The sequence below is a fragment of the Cydia splendana genome, chromosome 5, assembly GCF_910591565.1.
Source record: "Cydia splendana chromosome 5, ilCydSple1.2, whole genome shotgun sequence".
Classification (NCBI taxonomy): domain Eukaryota; kingdom Metazoa; phylum Arthropoda; class Insecta; order Lepidoptera; family Tortricidae; genus Cydia; species Cydia splendana.
This window is the reverse complement of record NC_085964.1, coordinates 16,148,876-16,171,135: the sequence shown is the minus strand read 5'-3', so window position 1 is coordinate 16,171,135 and position 22,260 is coordinate 16,148,876. Positions and strand designations below refer to the sequence as shown.

Sequence of the window (22,260 nt, the reverse complement as noted above, 5' to 3'; positions counted from 1 at the left end):
CCAAGTAGGTATTGTAATCCCAGCAAAACTGTGGATAGGTTGCTAGCATGTAATAATTTGAAGTATTGAATTAAGCTATTGCTCCATATATAAATCAATAACAATAGTAGCCTAACCTACCCTTTCCTTTAATAAACACCAGACACTTAACAAATAGTGGCAAATATATTGCCGTCTTCGTTTTTTTAAATTAGCAAAATTTAAAAAAAGCCAAACTTGTCCCTGAAACTAGAGAATTGTGACTATCGGATAAATTCAGCAAAGAAAATTTTATTTACAAACATTTTTGTTCAAATGTAGGCAATAAATAGTTAAAAATCTAAGTTCAGGCCTAAAAATCATCATTTAACAAGGGATGGAATAACGATTATCAGCTCTCCTTTTTTTCGTAGATTGGTACGAGTATATATTCTCTTGTGCGAACCAAAATTTATATTAACTAACAACACGTTCATTGAAAAAAAAAATATCTGAGTGGTTATGACGGCAAATATCTTGTAATAAAATATCCCACTAAAGGGTTAACGCGCGGACTCGTATCTTTGCTCGTCAATTTTGAGTGTGTGTTGCAGCTGATCCAATTTCATTGCTTCTCACTCTCTCATTAAGCAAAATGTGAGATGCAATACACATTGGACAAAGCTGTTGGTCAGATGGAATACTCACCCTAACTTAAATAGGCAGACTTAAAGGCATCGTCAGCAATAGGTAAGAGAGTGATTTCTTAGTGTGAGAGTATTTTCTCTGAAAAAATTACCGCACGAAATGTATACTTCTGACCTACGTTTCATGAGCGAGGAAATAGCTTATCGCTTATCGCTTTATAAGACTGACTTGGCATCATTTTTGGGATTAACCAGAATTATCACAATACTACATAGAATATACATAAAACAGCGAGATGAAATTCAAGGATACCTATAAAATATTAACGTAGGTACATTTCAGGCAAAGAGTAGTATTAGTATATAGAGATGATTTCAGGTTCGCATTCCCATGTTCGTGGGGCTTCTGTTGCTGGGGTGCCGCAGCTCCTCGCCGCAGGCGGTGCTCAAGACCTTCACGCTGGAGGAGCTGGTTCCCTTTCGAGGGGAGTTCGCCCCGGACAGACATACTGGGGATTGGATCTCAGGTGAGCGCACAATCCCACCCGTGTAAGATCCTCTAGTAACTAAAAACTAGAGTCTAGTTTTTACAATACCTTAGCTAAGCCTACCAAGAGTACTAAATCAACATTTTAACAAATGTCATATGATTTGAAAATCGTATATTTATTTTAATAAAAAAATCTAGTTTGTTAAGTTGTTAGCCAAATGCTGATACCTACATACTTACATAAAAATCGGTTTATTAGTTTGCGTCTAAATTAAATTAATTTCCCTGTTTTCAGCGGAGATCATATCATTATAGATTTTATCTATACACATATCATAAACCCTCTATGATACGTTAAAAAACCGCAAATTACAGCCAGCATATAAAGATAAACTGTTTTGTTACAACAACTATTTATCTGAGAAAATGTTATTATTGCGTAATAATAACGTCGATGTCGATTTAATAATGACATTCAATTTCGAACATATCTGAATCAAAGGAATTTGATTAGACCTCATTTCTAGTGTCAGTCGATCGTGATGACGTTTTATGAGTGTGTGATCAAATGCCGCAGTGGCGGTTGTAACATGCGGTTCCTGAACAAATCATAAAGAACTTACAACATTTGTGTAGATAATGAGTGTATGTAACTGTATGTACATAATTAGGCATTAAAACAATGCCTTTCATTATGTACCAGTCACATATTTAAACTACTATAAAGATTGAGATTTTACATATTGTGATGCGATTGTTTATCTTAATAGACAAAGATGTTGTTAATTATGTTTTCATTCCCTGTTCAAATATTTTCTTTTATGACATAGTGCATACCTCGTTTAATGTAGCATGATAATAGCACATAAAGATACCTAGTAAAGTCATTCCGAATTGGTTCTAAAATAAGTTAAATTGTTGGTACGAGCCGGTGCTAAATTGGTGTAGAACCCCTAAGGGGGTAATCACACCACACAAGCTAAAGTTCACACTGCTCCTGATTGCGGCTCGAAGTCGTTCCCACCGACTCTACTTGAACTTTACTTACGAGTAATAGGTACCTATTTCTATACGACCTTAGTCTGCTTAAAATGGCCTTTTTGGTTTATTATTACCAGACATCGTAAATTTTATAGCTATTTTGGTGCAGCGGAGTGGTGTTAACGGAATAGGTATAAACTATTTCAACCCTAATGATTAATTAGCGTTAATTACGTTAATATTAACCTTAATTTACCATTTCAGCTGGAATTATCTATACCAATTCCGTTAACACCACTCCGCCGCACCAAAAATGCTATACAATTTTAGTGCTAGAATTGCTAGATTATTACGGTTAACAGGCAAGGTTTCGAAAATATGCAGATTAGAAAGATTTTTAATCATATTTTTTATGTTATAACTTACCAGGCAGGTGTTGTAGGTATTAACGTGTTCATGCGGCAGTTAAAATGATTATAATTTTAATTTCAGACAAAGAATTTGTGCATAGAGACCCTGGCCAGGGCATCATTAAGTACGATGCTTCGACGCGAACTCAATCGACGCTAGTAGACGAAAACGAATTGGTAAGATTTGATTGAATATGCAGGGCTTTAAATTAATCTTGACAAATACATTAAAATGTGGGTTATTCAAAAGAAATTTGATATGTCGCTTAATGATTTCAGATTACTTCAACGCATGATGAACTAATGTGATGATTTGACTATCACTTTTAGGAAGTCTTAGTAATATTATAACGTATTTCATTCTGATTTTCAGTATAAATTGAGCGGCTACTCAGTTTCCAAGTTTTCGAAGGACCTGAAATATTTATTGTTGACTTCCCAGGAGAAAAAGGTACCATTACCTCATACCTTTCTATCATTAAAATAAAGATATGGAACATAATTTCTATCGTTGATAATTTGTAACGGCAACATATCTTCATAGCCCGTAAATAGCCAATTGTATTGTACTACGAAAACTATGTATGTAGGTACCTAGTACTTATACTATGAGATGAATCTATGTATTAGACGTAAGCATGTGAGATGGATATAATTTACAACACTTTACACGTGTTTTATCTACCGTAAACCGTAACGATTTGTGGTTTGCTTCGCTGGTCAGGTATGCAAACAAAGTGAAAACGCATTAGCGATTTTCTAAATAAATTAAATACAATTCTTGCGACTGTTATTAAAACATTTAAGCATGTACCTATTAAATATATTAAGAACGGGTCACTCACGTATTAAACGGGGTACGGAGTGAAACATGTCGAGCGTTTTTCGACTTAAAATACGTGAGTGACCCGTTCTTAATATATTTAATATGTCTGTGTCTCACGGAAGATTTGTTATTAAAATTAAGTACATATAGTTCGTTTTTTTTAGCATTAGAAATAAGGTAAACAATCTTCATGTGTCTTTTAATTGAAAAACACATTTTAAAAATAAGTTACGGCAAGTATGTAACAATTATGAATCTAATACGATCATTTATATTCTTCTGCTTTCATAAGTAATAGTTATTGATTTTTAAAAAGCGTTTTTCTATTAAATGACATGTCAAGATCGCTTACCTTCTTTCTAGTTCTTTCTAATGCTAAAAAAAACGAACTATAGTCCAATTGTTTTGTATAGTAAGTAAGTGTGTTGTGATCAACTTATCAGTAAACAATAATTACGTGAATGAGTGACAGTGATGGTAGATACCTTACCTACTAACCAAGGTTGATAACCCGCAATGCAACATCTGTATGAATTATCCTTTGAAAACCAGTCACCATTTTTAGGGTTCCGTACCTCAAAAGGAACAACGAAATTTATAGGATAACTCGTGTGTCTGTCCGTCCAGCTGTCACAGCCAATTGGCTTTAAAACTACTGAACCTATTGAGTTGAATGAGATTTGGTAGGTTCCTACACATATGTAAAGTCGGTGACCTCAAGGCGGATGTTTAACGAAAATTAATTACTTTTAAACATTCTGGTAAATTAGAAATTACGATGAACGTAGGCAGCCATATTTTCCGATTCAATGTATGTATACTTATACATACTTATGTATATATGTATAATTAATTTACATTATATTTTTAGGTTTACCGATATTCACGCCTCGCCGTGTACTCGGTATACGACCTCGGAAACAAGTAAGTGATTATTTGTGCTTGTTAAGTAATTGTAAAAAGTGAAGCAAGGCCAAGATGTTACTATTTTGTGTTCACTCAGATATAGATGTCTACTTAATTTACATTTGTTAAAGCATTAGGTCTTATGATTCTTTATGCGTTTATTTATAAGGTATTGTCCATTTGGCCATGTGGCCAACAAATGAAGAAATAATGACACAGGACATACCTATCGTAAAAGTGTTTTACTACTACTACTATAGGTAAACGTATGATTGCATTCTATGTTCTTTTCAGCTTATTACACAATATTGTGGGCCAATTATTTTAGCTAAGCACATTATAACAACCAATCCACCACACAATAACTATTTCACTATTATTAAGTTACATGCATAATCCTAATTAAATTTATCTTCAGGTCGACCCAAAACATAAGCAAAGGGGACCTGCAGGTGGTGGCCTGGGGCCACGGCCACTCGCTGGCGTACGTGCAGAACAACAACGTGTACTACGTGCCCGACGCCGCGCGCCCCGACGACGTCACGCCGCTCACCACCGGGGGCAAGCTGGGGGAGGTCTACTTCGGCGTCGCTGACTGGATCTATGAAGGTATATACGATTTAACTATCAGTTAAAAAAATGAGGGAGTCATACACAGCAATTAGATGGTGCTTCAGTGGACATACCCAAAGGGAAGGGATATCAAGCCAAATTTTCTGATAGTATCCTTATCTGCATAAAGGGTACGCAAGCTGTTCAAAATTTTGCCAATATACATATTTTGTCCATAAACTAATTATAATATACAGCCAGCTACAAAAGTGCATACCATTCATAAAGCCAGTCGGTATGCACTTTTGCAGCTCGTTGTACCAATATATGACAAAAATTGTAGAAGAACGTTTATGACTATTAAAAAGGTTCTAAGTTGTGACCGTACCGTTGCCTATAAAATAGTTAACTGACGGTTCGCACCTTCCTGCTAAATATTTGCCCCGCTTTTTACGATCACAGCGGCTACACTAAAATTTGGTTTTATAGGCGTAGAGCTAATAAGACCCCTCGGCAATGAATGTCAAACATCGTTTAGGTAACTAATATTATATTATACAACGTATTTCGTCATGACAAGGTACGTCGATAAAGTTGGAGAGTGTATTTTATTGTTTCGGCACTAAAATGAAACAATGATACGAGTAAAATGTATGCAAATGTCGAAATTATCATTAATTACACATAATGATATGTGCTCGGTAGTCTCGATACAGACGTTCGAGTTTCACTCGAGTATATAGGTAGGTATGTGTGTATATTAAACAGTGTTGCTTCTATAAATATTTACAGCCTAATAAATATTTTTATCAAATTTATTGATTACTTTTTTATCAAATAATTGAACTAACTTTTACCATAACTTCCGGAAGTTATAGAAAAAGTTGGTTCAATTATTCAAATACAACACATATATCGCATTGTATGTTCACGATACAGAATAATATATATCTGATTCCAGAGGAGGTGTTGAATGCGGCAGAGGCACTGTGGTTCTCGCCGGAAGGCACTTATCTAGCGGTAGCATCCTTTAATGACACTAAAGTGGAATCGGCTTCATATCCCATATACGGGAATCCATTTGATATGAATAACCAATACCCTGAAATGGTGCGGTTCAAATATCCAAAGGTTAGTGACCATTTTGATCGATTCTAAACAAAATTAACATTTTTTTCATATTGTATTAACTACCTATATTTATTTGCCAGGCAGGTCGCGTAAATCCCGCAGTAGGCTTACAAGTCTTCAAACTTGGAGATCCTTCCAGTGAAGCAAAGAATATTCCTGCACCAGTAGACGTTGTTGGTCTTGATCACATACTAGGACGAGTGGCTTGGGCATCCGACCACAATCTCATAGTATTGTGGCTTAACAGACGACAAAACATAGGTTTATTGGTCAACTGCGACTTGACAAACTCCAAATGTAATATCCTTCAGGAGCAAACGGAACCTAATGGATGGATAGACATAACTCAACCCTATTTTGACAGCACGGGAACTAAAATGCTGGACATTCAGCATCAATACTCTGACGATAGAAGGTTTTCACATGCTACTATTTTCGATTTCAATACTTCAGAAACGAAAGACCTAAGTTCGGGCAACGTGACTGTAACGGAAATTTTAGGATGGAACGAAGAGAAGAATGTAGTCTATTACGTTGCCGCGCCTGAGAGCTTACCATGGCAAAGGCATTTGTGGTCGTCGACAGTGAGTGGGGCCGAGGTGCGGTGCGTGTCGTGCAAGCAATCGTCTTGTCATGTCGTGGACGCAGACTTTTCACCAGGTGCCAGATTTGGTATCTTATCTTGTAGTTCGAGTAATGTTCCTCCTAAAATATTTTTATACAGTGCACAGGTAATTTAGGTGTATCTGAAGCATACTCTACCTGGCTTACGAAAGTAAAATCCAAATTATTGCTTATTTATTTCAAGCTTTATTCTTTATTAACCGGTAAGTGGTTTAACGTGGAAGAATACTATTTCATTATAACAAATACGTATTCCGTGAATAAAGCTTGTCATAAAACAAAATTAATTACAATATTCAATTTTAGAATAAACATGACTAACGTAGACGTTATTGGTTTCCAGACTGATGAATTTGTATTATTGAAAGATAATTTAAGACTGAATGAGAAATTAAGCAAGTACAAGTTGCCAATGACCTTGTTTAATAAGATAAATTTGGGGGAGGATGTGACGGCGAACATTAAGCTGTTGCTGCCGCCAATGATTGAGAAGGGTCAGCAGTACCCCATGGTGGTGCGAGTCTACGCCGGACCTGGGACGGCCCGAGTATTGGACAACTTCGATTTAGGTAATGGCTCTCTTTACACTAAAACCTTCTAAAAGAAAGTTGAACATAATAGTTATTTGTTTGGGGCATAGACTAGGAATCCTCTAGACGGAGTTTAGAGCAATTATTTCATGAAACCGATGCTGCCAAAAATACTGGGGTGCGGGGGACGAGGTGAGCGAGGTCCCGTGCCGTGATTGGTTCAAAGACACGGACGACACACAAAGACACTTTCGACTCGAAAATGGAGTAAAACTACCGTACATTGTGGCAGAGGGGGTAGAGCTCGAGCTACTATGCTTAGTCTGGAGGATGTCTTGTCTGTGGTTTGGGGCCAAAGTTGTTGTTTAAACGCTCGTGCTAAACTTTGATACCCATCAAGCAAGCGAAAGATTCCGAAATCGAAAAGTATTTTTCACCACACCACGTGAGGAAAATACTCTGTAAAACATGAAACTAAATCAAAACCAAATTAAATCAAAATGATCGTTATTAAATATTTATTATTCGAAATCATCATTTAAAAGTCAGTTCTACCAGCCAACATAAGTAAACATTTCAATATTTGCATTGAATTGCTTTGTCACGCATGTAGATAAAATGCTACTTTCTCATCAGTTTTTGAACAATCAAGAGAGCCTTTACGAGCTGGTGAGGTGAAAAGAATGGTATTACATTTTTGAATATATTATATATAGTTTGGTTGTATAGTCCTAGTCTAGTATGATGTGCAGTCCTAGTCGTCACGAATTGTATGAAATGCCAATTGGCGTCAAAAAATGGTGACACGGTGACACCGTAATTGAATTGAGCGCCAACTCAAACGCCTATAACTATTGTATCGTCCATTGTGGTGCCTAGGTCTTTCAAACCCACATTTCTTTTTCAGAATACTACAATATGTACTTATCAGCGAACAGAAGTTTTATATCAGCATCTATTGACGTGAGAGGCTCTAAAGTCATGAGCGTTGATAATATGTTCGCCGTGAACAACGCTCTTGGGACCGTGGAAATAACTGACACTCTCGCTGCCATCAGGTATCATTCAATCATTCAATAAATGTAGTATAAGTTTACATCGTAATTGATTTTGAAAATAAATTGTTTAGTTTAAGTTACCGTTGTTTCCTAATAACGAGTGAAATCATTTTAATATGTTCGAGTCTCACCAGAGTTTTCTAATAATTCTAATGAAATACGTAACAAAAATCGTAGTAAAAACTTTGTTGTATATATTTAGACAGAAGTTAAAGATATGTTGATTATGTAATTAATATTGTTCAAAAAAAAAATATTAGCAAACAAATATATTTTCAAAAATTGCCCTCGTTCTGCCATTATCGCTATAAGAACTTTAAACTGCGGTAATGACATTGACCCGATTTCGCGGCCATTATAATAAATATTCACCGGACTCCACGAACGCAAGCGGAATAATGCCTACATTGCGTTGTCACGCTTTTAAGTAGGTAATAATCAGAAATAAAATTAATAAAACTTGCATGAATCGCGCTATTATATTTAATTTATTGTACTTAGTTTTTAAACAGGTTAGTCAGTTCTCATTGTTTTTTCATGCGTGTAAAACTGCATTAGCGCGTGTAAAATTTAGAGATAAACACCTGAGCGAGTGTTCGGAGTATGCTAAAGTCAGACCGAGCCAACTCTGCACTGGCTTGGCAAACGACAGACTGTGACTGTGTCACCATAAATTCCCATGAAAATAAGACGTTTATAGTCGCACGGCCACATATTGTCACTGCACAATCTGTGTTATCTTAAGATAACGCATTCAGTGACAAAAACCCGACTATCGGATATTTTATGATTTCGTTCAGGCCGGACGACCCGATAGTCGGGATCGTGGTACTACTGCTTTATATGACGAAATTGTTGTGGCCTGGCGCGGACGGCTTGTTTGGCTGGGTGGCAATGAATGTGTTAAAAGGGCTCTATATCTATGAAAAAACACTGACCGTAGCGTTCTATCTTTTTCAAATGAGCAGGCGTCTCGAGGAGTTGTACCCGTTCATCGACCGGCGGCGCGTGGGTGTGTGGGGCTGGAGCTACGGGGGCTTCGCGACCACCATGATGCTCGCCCGCGACGACCAGCACCTGCTCGCCTGCGGCGCCGCCGTCGCGCCCGTCACCTCCTGGCTGTATTATGGTAACCTATTTCACAACAACGTTAATAATTCATTAAAGGCCACTTGCACCAATCACTAACCCGGGGTTAACTGATTAAACCTGGAGTTACCATGGTCTACAGTACAATTTGACACTGGGTTAACGGTTTAACCGGTTAACTTCTGGCATTATTCATCGGATTTAGACGATAACTATGGGAAATCGAAGATTTAGCAACTCTGATATCTTAATTAATGGGTCAAACAGATCACTGTGTTATGTCTTTCCTGTAGACATACACAAGAGTTAAGGGCTGTAAAGGTTAATTTTCTTATTTAACCCTTATCCACGTGATATAAAGGTTAAGGGCTATAAAGGTTAATTTTCTTATTTAACCCTTATCCACGTGATATAGCCCTTAACTCTTGTGTATGTCTACAGGAAAGACATAACACAGTGATCTGTTTGACCCTAATCCGTTCGTTCGTTGTCCACTTTGACATATGAATTTCAACTGTGATCAGGAAAAAGGGGACTAGTTAAAGTCCGAGCGCGCAAAGCGGGAGACAAGTTAGCCTATTATAGGCGAAGCTTAGTTTACTTGATTAGCATAGCTTAGCTTAGCGAATTTGCGGAATAGGAGAGGTTTGCTTTTGGTTTGGTGAGGTTTGGTGAGGTTTGGTTAGGTGGCCAGTTATTGAAGGCTGGCCAGTTATTGAAACCTTATACTAAAATGAATTCTGTTTATAGGTGAATAGAGTTCATTTTTAGTTTAGGGTGGCCAGTTATTGGCCGGTGGCCAGTTACTGGCGAATTACCCTACGTCTCGCTTCGCAGACTCAATCTATACCGAGCGTTACATGGACACGCCGCAAGCCAACAGAGCGGGCTACCACAACTCGGACCTGATGTCCTTGGCGGAGACCCTGCGCGGACGCAAGTACCTGCTCGTGCACGGCAGCGGCGACGACAACGTGCACTACCAGCACAGTCTGCAGCTCGCCAAAATTCTGCAGCACTCTGACATTGCCTTTGAACAAGTTGTAAGTACAATTTATTAAACAGATATGGCGTAACAAACATTTAAAAAAAAGAACACAGCCGAATTGATAACCTCCTCCTTTTGAGATTTGGAAGTCGGTTAAAAATGATATATTGAAAACACAGGTTCATTTAAGGTTGACTCACGCTAGACCGGGCCGGGGCTTCACGTGATCACCGATCATCTGTCATAGAAAATGACACGTCGGACGACTCGGCCCGGGCACGGCCGGTCTAGCGTGAGTCTTCATTTATGAACGTTACACGGTGTGGATCCGCATGGTGCTCCGGTGCGTGAGTGAGACAGTGCACCGACGGAACATAAAAACAGAGCTTTACTTCAAGCTTCACATTGACATATAATTAATATAAAGTATAGTGGTTGACACCGTGGTTGAGACTCTACTTAGGCTAGTGATACTATGGGCCCTCGAAGTATTATGATAAATAAATAAATAAATATTACAGGACTCTTTTACGCAGATCGACCTAGTCCCAGAGTAAGCTCAATAAGGCTTGTGTTGTGGGTACTAGACGACGTTATATATAATACATAGGTATATATAATACCTATAACACAAAATATCCATAATTTAATAATAATATAATAAATTTAATTTAATTTTAATTTTATTTATTTTAATTTTAATTTTATATGGACCTGGTCTGAAATAAAGTATATTCATTCATTCATTCATTCATTCATTCATTCATAACTCAGGTAGGTACAAATATTTGTGATAAACACACAAATAAATGCCCTTACCAGGATTCGAACCCGGGACCTCCTGCTTCGTAAGCAGGGTCACTACTGACTAGGCTAGGAGGCCGTTATGATTTATGATTAATTAACGTGTTTCAACTATTTTTATATATCTTTTGTCTAAAATTACGTATGTTCACCTCCTCCTCCTTGCGTCGTAATCCTCAGTAATGAGGGTCGTGACATCCCTTCTGGATCACCTACTAATCATTAAAATAATCCCCTAGTAAAATGAAGGAATGTTAATAGTAAGTACCTATAGCATTTCCACTCCACATGCTCAGGCATAGGGAAACTGGGGAGGATTGATCACCCCTTTTGTTTTTAGACAAAATTTTCTTAATTATTTGTAGTATTGAAAATCTTTATAGACCATACGATTCAGAATATATCTATTCATTAATAGTTTGAATTGAATTAGAACAGATTTGTGCAACAAATTAGACCATCATTTAATGAAATGCCATACCTACTGTAGAGTTTTACCTTGTGCCCCTATGTTAGGGAGACTTGTTTACCCCTAATTGGGAGCCTTGATCCTGGGGGAATCAAGTGTCCCAGGTTCTTGGGACACATGGTAAACCTAAATTTTTACCGGATCTACCCATATCAGATTCTCATTGATTATATAACTCGGATCGCTATTAGCAATGCATCTAGAATGGAAAACACATAGCAACATACATATAAGTATTGTATCTTGCATACTTTGAAGTTGTATTTCTGGCAATAAGATGTCTTAGTCCGAAGGGATCAAGTCTTCCATATTTGGGGACACTTGGTAAATAGATTAAGCGGCAACGCCATACTTCGAGGATTGATTATATTATGTATTCACTTTATCTACAGTAAATTATTATATCAAGATATCAAACGCAAAATAATCCATAATCTTTTAATTTTAAAATACAATGTACATACTTAATTGTATTTTCCATAATACAACATAAAACTGGGAATCATTTTCGTAGCAACAAAAAGTAAAAAATAAAAACAGAATTCAAAGTTAAGCACATTTCTTGTAACGAGGAAGCCAATTTTTTAGAAGTTCCTTTTAATGTATTTTCAGCTAATTCTTCAGATACAGCAATTTTCAAATTTTATTTATCTATTTAACGTTATTATTTACTAAAATCACGTTTAACTAAGTTTTTAAATTTACCGTGCACGTTTCGAGGACGGTGCTTGAGCTGCATAATCCTAAAATCCTTTCTACGGATCGTCGGTTCTATAGTATAAAAGGTCGTAACGCTATTGAAATAAAAAAAAAAACAAATTCAATCGGGACGACGGTTTAAGTATCTCACCCACAAAAACAAATATAGCCGGTTGAAAAACCAAGAATCGTCATGAGTGTTGTTCGTCGGCCGGGTAACATTCCTAGTGTGTCAAATGTTCAAGTTGATAAACAAGACCAAGTGCGGGTACTTCGTAAAATGTTGATGTCAGCTATAGCCAGTCTTCTCCGAGACCACAGGGACAACGCCGTCCTCGAAACATCGGGGGTAAATTTTAAAACTGAATTATACGCCATTAAATCCCGTTTTAGTAAATGAGTCAAAAACCTTTAAAGTTTTAATGAGTGTTTCTCTGGACGTACTTTCGCGGCATGATTTCCTAAAGAAAAGAAAATATTTATGATAGCTCTATGAATAATTTTGTAAATTGATTACAAGGTATACTTGATCCCTTTTGGGGTGACATGATCCCGGAATCATATCTCCCCCAAAGAATAAGACAGTCTCCCCATACATAGTAAGATTATAAAACGTGGCGTACTCGAAACTTGTGATCGCGTATTTCAATGTAATCCAAGTTAATCATCACTTCAATAAACAACAAATATAATAAGCAGACTCACTAACATCATTTTCATCTCATTCTATTAAATAAGTCCAGTTAAGTTGACGAAAGTTGAATATAATACGCAGACAATTTTTCACCGTCCGCCATTTTTCAACGACTGACTTTTTAGAAACAGTGCCATGACATAACGTGAAGTTAGGAACGAATGAATTGTATCTCGTTTGGTTAAATTTAAAATTAAGTTTACCAAGTGTCCCCTAGGGATCGACCCTCCCCACCTTCCCTATTGCTTAAGTTCGTGGTTGAAAACTAATACGAGTACTACTTACAACTAGTTAATTGAAAATGTTTCCTGCATGTTGGTAAATTGCGAAAATATTTTAATTCCAGAGCTATACAGACGAGAACCATTCGCTTCGAGGCGTGAGTCGGCACTTCTACCACACGTTGGATCGCTTCTGGACTCAGTGTTTTTACTCCTAGTTATTAGTTATTTAAATATTTATATAAGACTATGTAAAGGCCCCTGTACATATTGGACCAACGCAGGCCAGTCCAAGGGACGCAGCCATGCGGTAGAATGAGATAGCAATATCACTTGCTCCCTCTAACGCATAAATGCGTCCCCCAGACTGGCCCACGCTGGCCCAATATATACAGGGGCCTTTTAAGTAAGACAACGAGCTTGTGTTCAGCGTTATTGTAACATTTTGATCTCTAAACTGAAGAAGAAATGAATTCATTTCTGAACTCATTTACACGTGCCTGTTAAAACACAATAAATAATAAAATACGTACTTGTTTTTATTTGACGTTATTGTATTTTAGGCCCTCTCGTTTGAGAATTTGAGAGTGATATTCAAACGAATCAATGTAATTATAATATGTAGTGGTTATATTCTCTTTGGTAATTATAATAAGTATGGTAACGGCACCAATTATGAGACATTTAAAGAAAAAATTGACATTTAACGATACCTGAGAAATATAGCATAATTTTTAAAATCAAATTTCCTAAGTACGAAATTCCTAAAGACAGAACATTGAAAATCAAAATGTCTAATGTACGAAATTCCTACAGATGCATGTCCGAATACACTTGTAATCGACCGATATCATTTTCTAAAATCAATATTCCTTTGTACAAAATACCTAAGGACAATACTTTGAAAGTCAATACGTCTAGTGCTCAAAATAGCTACGTATAAAAAACCTAATCAGTACTTTGAAACTCAATATTTCCGAGAACATTTCCTTCTTACCCTGAGTTGACCTGAAGCTACCTAACGAACCTAACCTACTTACCTATTGATTTAGTTTAGTGTGACGTTACATTAAAACATTACACTTTGGGGAAAAAGCGTAGGTAGGTTAGGTTCGTTAGGTACCCATATAACCATTCCAGTCGCAGAATCACAAAGTGGTAACTAAATGTCAGATGTGTCGTAACAGAGTCCACACAATGTGTCTAGAATTGTTTCGAAACAAAGTGTCGTCGCCGTGTCTACACTTTTCCGTAACAAGGTGTCGACACATTTGTGTGCACTTTGCGTGCGGTTTGCGACTAAATCTGACAGCAAATTTGTGACAGCAAATGTCAATATAAAATACCTCTTGAAAACCAAGGTTTGTCAAACTACTATTAGTGTCTCGTGTGCTCGTAATTCTAGTAAGTCATCATGGGCAATGCAAATGATAATAATCGACCGAAACCATATAAACACCCAACACCCGTCAACCTTTTACAGAAAAGTTTTTAAAGAAATGCAATAAGCTACTTAGGTCAGGCAACGAATGCTCCAAAAGTTGTAGAGGGAAATGCTCGGAACACAAGTTTTGACTCCGTAACTCGGTTTGACAAGTTAGGAGGTGAACATATCAAAAGTCCCCGGCCGTAGCCCTTGAGCGGGGGGGAGAGAGGGGGCTTTGAAGGTCCCATTTTCCGGTTTTTCGATTATATCTCGGAAACTATGCATCTCAGCGACATGGCCACTTATACAAAATGAAAGTTAATTTAATTTGTTACAAGTTTATTCAGTCAATTTTTTCGATATGTTGAATAGTTTTTGAGATATCCGCTCTTGAAAGTTTATTTAGGGCTCTCAATTTTATCTTGATATATCTATATCAGTGAAGGTGCCAGGCCGTGTTTGGTATCGTTTTCGTATAAATCTGGGGTGCTGAATCCATTTAAGGTATCACATTCACACCATTCCACAAAATAAAAAAAAATCTTTTTAGGGTTCCGTACCTCAAAAGGAAAAACGGAACCCTTATAGGATCACTCGTGCGTCTGTATGTGTATGTATGTCCGTCTGAATACACAAAATAGTTCTTTACCTATAGATGACAGGAAAACCTATTAGAAATGTGCAGTCAAGCGCGAGTCGGACTTAATGTACGGAACCCTTAATACGCGAGTCCGACTCGCACTTGGCCGGTTTTTTTGAAACTCCTCTTGACGCTTAACCGCTGAACCGATTTCGTTGAAATTTGGTATAGAAATAGTTTGCGTCCCGGAACAGGACATAGGATAGATCTTATAACCAAAATCATCTTTTGAAGGTGTGAAAAGTGGCGTGGAAATTTGTACGGGAAATCAATAACCGCTGAACCGATTTATATGAAATTTGGGATGGTCTACATCTTTGATTTAGTTAAAAATGATAAAAAAACATGACTTCAAACCTAAACTTAAACAGTATTAACTTCAAGAAGTCAATTCTGAATTCCCCCTACACCTCATTTCACACCTTTAAAGGATGATTTTTGAGATAACTTATTATGGCCTGTCTCGGGACTCAAAATATATGTGTACCAAATTTAAATTAAAACTGTTCAGCAGTTTAAGCGTGAAGAGGAGTTTAAAAGAAAGTATTTTAATAAGTTTATATGTTTTTACTTCGGAATGGTGTCAATGTGATACCTTAACTAAATTTGGTACTGCGAATTTATACGAAAACGATACCAAACATGGCCTCGTAGCTTTACTGTTGTAGAAGTCAAAATAAAATTGAGATCCCTAAATTCTTATTACTTGGCCAAACTTGTGTAGAAGGAAAAGGTAAAATAAAAGTCTTCGGCAGGAATATAAGACACAAATATATTTTTTTTTTGCGTTACTATTTCAATCATCAAATATAAACATACCTTGATTATATTATTCTAGTGAGATCCTCATAGATAAACAAAAACATTTACTTAAAAAAAGGTCGAAATGTCACGGAATTTGTGAGAGTAATATGTGAAAAATAAAAACTTTTATGCCAAAAAAATCTGGACACAATTTAAGAATCACCCAATTGCGTCGAGGAATCATCTGTATTTTTGCTTGTTTCATTACCTCCTCGCTTCTTTTTTGTCCTTTGTATTCTGTAGCAATTTGTTAGATCTGAAAATAAAGATAACTTTCGTCGTCACGGATGTCGATTTATAGGTTTTAGGGAGTGCAGAATTCGAAAACGATGATCATTTTATAATCCAAGATGGCGGCTACGTATTTTGTCATAAAAGTCGTCATGAATATCGTTTTATAGGTTTTAGGAAGTGCCGATTTCGAAAATGATGACCAGTTTGGAATCCAAGATAACTGCCGTGCACTTTGTCATAAAAGTCGTCATGGATATCGTTTTATAGGTTTAAGGGAGTGCAGAATTCGAAAATGATGACCATTTTGGATTCCAGGATGTCTGCCGTGCACTTTGTCATATGACCCGTCATGGATGTTGATTTATAGGTCAATATAGGTGTTAGGAAGAGTAGAATTCGAAAATGATGACCATGACCAACGTGCACGGCAGACATCTTAGATTCTAAAACGGTCATAATTTTCGAATTCTCCACTCCCTAATACCTATAAATCGAGATCCATGACGACTTTTATGACAAAGTGTACGGTAGACATCTTGGCTTCCAAAATGGTCATCATTTTCGAATTCTGCACACCCTAAAACCTATACATCGCCCCGAACTGTGAACTCGCGGTTCGCCAAACAGATCAATTGAATGCAGTGCTACTTAGTCTGAGATGGGCATTTCGTAATTGATTCCTGATTCCACGATTACTTGAAATTACTTTGTAATCTGATTACCGATTCCTAGATTACTTTGTAATCTAACAATACCGAATTACCAAGTACAATTCCATTTGAGGAATCAGGAATCAATTTTTCGAATACTACAATTACTAGTAATAGAAATCAATGTCGATTCTTCATTAGGTACAGGAATATATATTACTTGATTCCTTTCAGATTACATTTCGTACTACTACATAAGTACTATCAAAAGTACATTTCGATAGTAGATATAGATGTTGTTCACTTACTAGAATGCATCTACCGATACCTTATTTGAAACAGGTGTGCAGATTTCGAAATTGATGCATGACCAATAAAACGACATCCATGACGACTTTTAACATAGTGCATGGCGGCCATCTTGGATTCCAAAATAGTTATTATTTTCGAAATCTGCGCTCCCTAAAACCTATAAAACGACAGCCATGACGACTTTTATGACATACTGCATGGCCGCCATTTTGGATTCCAAAATGGTAATCATTTTCGAAATCTGCGCCCCCTAAAACCTATAAAACGACATCCATGACGACTTTTATGACATTGTGCATGGCCGCCATCTTGGAATCCAAAATAGTCATCATTTTCGAAATCTGCGCCCCCTAAAACCTATAAAACGATATCCATGACGACTTTTATGACATAGTGCATTGCCGCCATTTTTAAATTGAAAATGTTATCATTTTCGAAATCTGCGCCCCCCAAAACCTATAAAACGACACCCATGACGACTTTTATGACATAGTGCATGGCCGCCATTTTGGATTCCAAAATGGTCATCATTTTCGAAAGCGCGCCCCCTAAAACCTATAAAACGACATCCATGACGACTTTTATGACATAGTGCATGGCCGCCATCTTGGAATCCAAAATGGTCATCATTTTCGAAATCTGCGCCCCCTAAAACCTATAAAACGACACCCATGGCGACTTTTATGGCATAGTGCATGGCCGCCATTTTGGATTCCAAAATGGTCATCATTTTCAAAATTGGGGCCCCCTAAAACGTATAAAACGACATCCATGACGACTTTTATGACACAGTGCATGGCCGCCATTTCGGATTCCAAAATGGTCATTATTTTCGAAATCGGCACTCCCTAAAACCTATATATCGACACCCATCTCGACTTTTATGACAAAGTGTTTTGCTACCATCTGCATGCAAGACATTTCTATTATTTTTACGTACAAAAATGGCCCCCTGTCAACTTTCAATCGAGATTTAATCGATAATTTATTCGATTAATATTCAGATTAATTCAATTTCAATCTATGTTAGGTCGACTAAACTAATGGCGATTAAAATTTGAGAATTAACTTTTTTTATTCCATTAATTAGTCGAATAAACAGTTAATCGATGAATGCCCATCTCTGACCAAGGCATTTTTACACTTTGAGAATATCTGAAAACAAATCAACACAAGGAGCCATTTTGCAAATCCAGTAACATACCAGTAACTTTGTTATTACTTTTGACAGCGCGTGTCATGTGTCAACACAGAGTCGACACAAAGTCGAAACATTGCAACTACTTTGTGACTGCAATATTTCTCAGCCTTAAACCATATTTATACATCATAATTAACAAGTTTCGTAGTATGTAAAGCGTTATTTCTGTTATTTAAGTATAGTATACGCATCGAAGTACTAAAAATGCTTCAAATAATATAGTTATGAACACAGGCACTGAGAAGTAAACAATTTCATTTCCGGCTAAACTAAAACAATGTGGTGGCGCGTTGATTATATTACACTTAGTTTATCAAATCACTCGAGCAGTTTAATTCCCCATAATAATTTAAGTCCTATTGTAATATAAATGCAAACAATATATAATTACGTCTTGTAATCCGTTTTAGAGATGGCGTATTAATGTCACTTATTTTTATTTAAGTATTTTTCCATCTGACAGTTTCCATTTGACAGGAACAAAATGAACGAATGAACGAATGATTTTGGCATAAAGTAGTCGCAAACCCGAAACAATGTGTGCACACGGCGACCACACTTTATGTCACTTTGTGTCATGTGTCGACCCTTCCCCATTTCTGGTAACTGTGTCGACACGGCGACGACTCTGCGACTGGAATTGTGACCGAAACAGACGGTGTCGACACAAGATGTGTCAACACCGCGTCGTAACGGCGACTGGAAATGGTTGTATGGGTAGCTTCAGATGCCCCGAAATAGTAGCCCCGCTTCGGCTCCGTCTAGTTAAGTTGCAAAGGAAATGTTTTTTGAAAAGAAAGTTTCGTATACGTTAGACTCTTTAGTAAGCGTCAGGACCCCTGGACCACTTGAGATATTTGATGTTTAGATAATATCAAAATACTACACTACCTTTTTGCTACTATTTGGTACCTAACTTCAAATAATTAGTACCTCGATTGACAGCGAAAACCCGAAGAACTAAAGTGGCCATACATTCTGACGTCAGGATGTCTGGACCATTTTTTTTACATGGTTTGAGACAACACAACTACATGACATGCTAGTAAATATTTACTACCTTTTTAGTACCTCAACATATATTTTTTTCCATCCTTTTTGGTATTCCAGAAAAAATGTATGTTCAAAAAATAAATTTTATATTAGGTTTTTTTTGCTATGTATAGCATTTGTTTTTGGGGTAAGTATACATAATATATTTATGATTGTGGCTATAAAATCATACACTTAAATAAAAAGAATAATTTTATTAACTAGAATTGAAAGTAAGTACCATCGCCCACACTGGTAACTGTACATCGGTGGACCTTATGTCTTTGTAATAAGGTTCAACAATATACAGTTAAGAGTGTTGTTGTTTGTACATGATTTAATAATAAAAACCACATTTCTTGGCGTGATTTTAACGCGGTTTACATACTTATACTTGTCACTTGATATTATAAGATTAAGAGTCCTTTTATTTGTAGGTTTTTTATTTTTGCGGTAGTTTTAGTTTAGTATTTTTAGTTATTAGTTTAATTAATTTTTGTTCGTCATTATTATTTAGTTTATATTTATATTTAAGTATAGTCCGTGGCGTTCACGACATAAAAGTACGATTTACAGCAATTGATGATGATGGAATTTCCTTTTGCAGAGTTGCTCCTTTTGACTAACAGATTGATTTAGGAAGGGGAGCTAACCAACTTTTTCATGCAAAATTTTGACTTAAGGGGGTGCCCCCCGAAATTTGTAAAAAAATAAGTTTTGCTATGTGCTCAAGTTTCGTATCATTTTCGGGTGTTGATTTACCCGAAAATGAATTTAGCATCCTTGATTTTCGGGTAAATCAAGGATGCTAAATTCATTTCTGATATTTAATTTATACGGTTTCTAAAAATAAAAATAAAAATTTGCCATTTTATCTTTTTCGTTTTTTTTTTATTTTGTACTACATGCCTAAGTTAACATATTAACAGTAACTATACGTTACTGTCTGCAACATAAATATGCGACGCACGTAATTGTATAAATAGCATATGTAAGCAATAATAGCTTATAAATATGTTATGTTTAGATTTACTTGCTCTCTCTCTATACTTGGATACCGAGAATATAACACATCTTCGGTAATGTCTCGTTTCACTTGATCTCCATTCGACCCTCCAACTACCAACTCATCAGATGGCGACCCATACCAGAAGAATACCAGGAAAACGAAGTCCACCACAGCGCATCGAATAGGAAAATGAAGATAGTAGTCAAGGCAAGAAGATCACCCTAATGAAGAATTCAAGTTAAAGAACCTATTTTTCAAGAAAGAAACTTCCTGCGCATTTTCAAGAAAGAAGCTTCCTATTAAACAGAACCCTCCCACACATCTTGAAAACGAAAGAGAAGAAAGAAAAAGATGACCAAGAAACAAAACTCAAATTAAGAAAAAACGAAGAAAGAAGAAAGAAGAGCGTTGTCCAGGGTTATCCCGGCTCGCAATTCAAGAGGTGTCCAGGGTTATCCCGGCCCATATCAAGAGGTGTCCAGGGTTATCCCGGCCCATGCTCGAGGGAGTCCAGGGTTAGCCCGGCCCGTCATCGTCGTCGGAGCAGAGGCAGCCACATGCAGCGTCAGCGAGTGCCACATGGAGGTGCCAGCTTGCCAGCAGCGTCACGCGACCGCCCAGCCAGCGCGGAATGCAGCGTCGACATAACCTACTTACGGGGGTACATTGCCCGCTACTAATGTAAGTTAGATATAACTTTATCATTATGTTTTAATTGTTTCGTCGCGATATATAGGAAATGTTAGGTATCCTAATTTTAGCCGTTGTATGTTATTAACCGTAGCCGCAAATTTATTATGCTATCTGAGTTAGTGTCCATTCGTGAAAGGTTAAATAAATTAAGAGAAGATATTGTAAAGTTAGGTCCAGAGAGGCGACGGAAAGAAATAGGTAGAAAGAAACTAGACGAATCAAACGAATTATATAATCGCGCGGCGGATATTGTGTCTCAGTTACAGGAGCAAACGGAAAAATATAAAGTTTCAGAATTAGAGTTAGCTAATAAGCATATAAACGATATTGCCGACACTTACAGTAGGATAAAGATAGCATTAAATTATTTTGATACAGAATCCCAAACAGACGGAAAAATGGCTAAGCCCAGTTTTGATGTCAAGACGGCCATCGCCTTGTTACCCGTCATGACGGGGCAGGAGGATACCACTAAACAATTAATAGACGGTATTCTAATGTACAGTTCCATTTTTAATAGCGAAACTCAACAGGTTTTAATAGAGTTCGTCCTAAAAACAAGACTTTCATCTAGCGCTAAGCTCAGATTGAAAACGTCATATAGTAGCGTAGAACTACTTATCGCGGATATGCGTACATTTTTACTACCTAAAAAATCGTCCGAATCAATTCAGGCTCAACTGTACAGAGCTAGGCAAGGTAGGAGAACCATAGAGGCATTCGGAGCCGAGATCGAGGATCTTTTTGTCAATCTGACCATATCTCAGGCCGACGGTAACGATAGCAGGTACGATATACTTCGTCCGCTGAACGAGAGATCAGCCATTAAACGGTTTGCAGACGGTCTAGCAGACCCAAAATTAAGCACAATAATATCATCTGGCAATTTACGTCATTGCCCGAAGCAATCAGGACGGCATTGACGAGCACAGCTCATCACCACAACAGGATCAAGTCCTACATTATGGACGGGGACATTCTCGTAATAATTACGGGAACCGGAATGCCCACTCTGCGCGTTACAATAGGAATAAGGGCAGAGATTTTAACACAGGAAATAAAAATACATTCGGGACACGGTATTATTCCAATAATAACCGTAACACAGGTATTTCGCAACACGTCTCGACAAATAGAGTTAAACGACCGGACAATTTCGCTGACCGTGCAGCTACAGTCCAC

General features: G+C 37.1%; 1 protein-coding gene across 1 annotated transcript in view; it reads left to right on the top strand.

Moving 5' to 3' along the window:
- The window catches only part of LOC134790829 (venom dipeptidyl peptidase 4-like), a 29,896-nt gene extending 16,314 nt beyond the window's left edge, over positions 1–13,582 (top strand). The window contains exons 2-14 of the mRNA XM_063761791.1: positions 985–1,132; positions 2,569–2,663; positions 2,860–2,937; positions 4,184–4,236; positions 4,637–4,827; positions 5,732–5,901; positions 5,982–6,632; positions 6,869–7,094; positions 7,963–8,113; positions 9,082–9,242; positions 10,040–10,245; positions 13,203–13,340; positions 13,489–13,582. Of these exons, the coding sequence (XP_063617861.1) occupies positions 985–1,132; positions 2,569–2,663; positions 2,860–2,937; positions 4,184–4,236; positions 4,637–4,827; positions 5,732–5,901; positions 5,982–6,632; positions 6,869–7,094; positions 7,963–8,113; positions 9,082–9,242; positions 10,040–10,245; positions 13,203–13,295 (2,223 nt within the window). The 3' untranslated portion in view covers positions 13,296–13,340; positions 13,489–13,582. The remainder of the gene's footprint in view (positions 1–984; positions 1,133–2,568; positions 2,664–2,859; positions 2,938–4,183; positions 4,237–4,636; positions 4,828–5,731; positions 5,902–5,981; positions 6,633–6,868; positions 7,095–7,962; positions 8,114–9,081; positions 9,243–10,039; positions 10,246–13,202; positions 13,341–13,488) is intronic.
- The last annotated feature ends 8,678 nt before the right edge of the window (positions 13,583–22,260 follow it).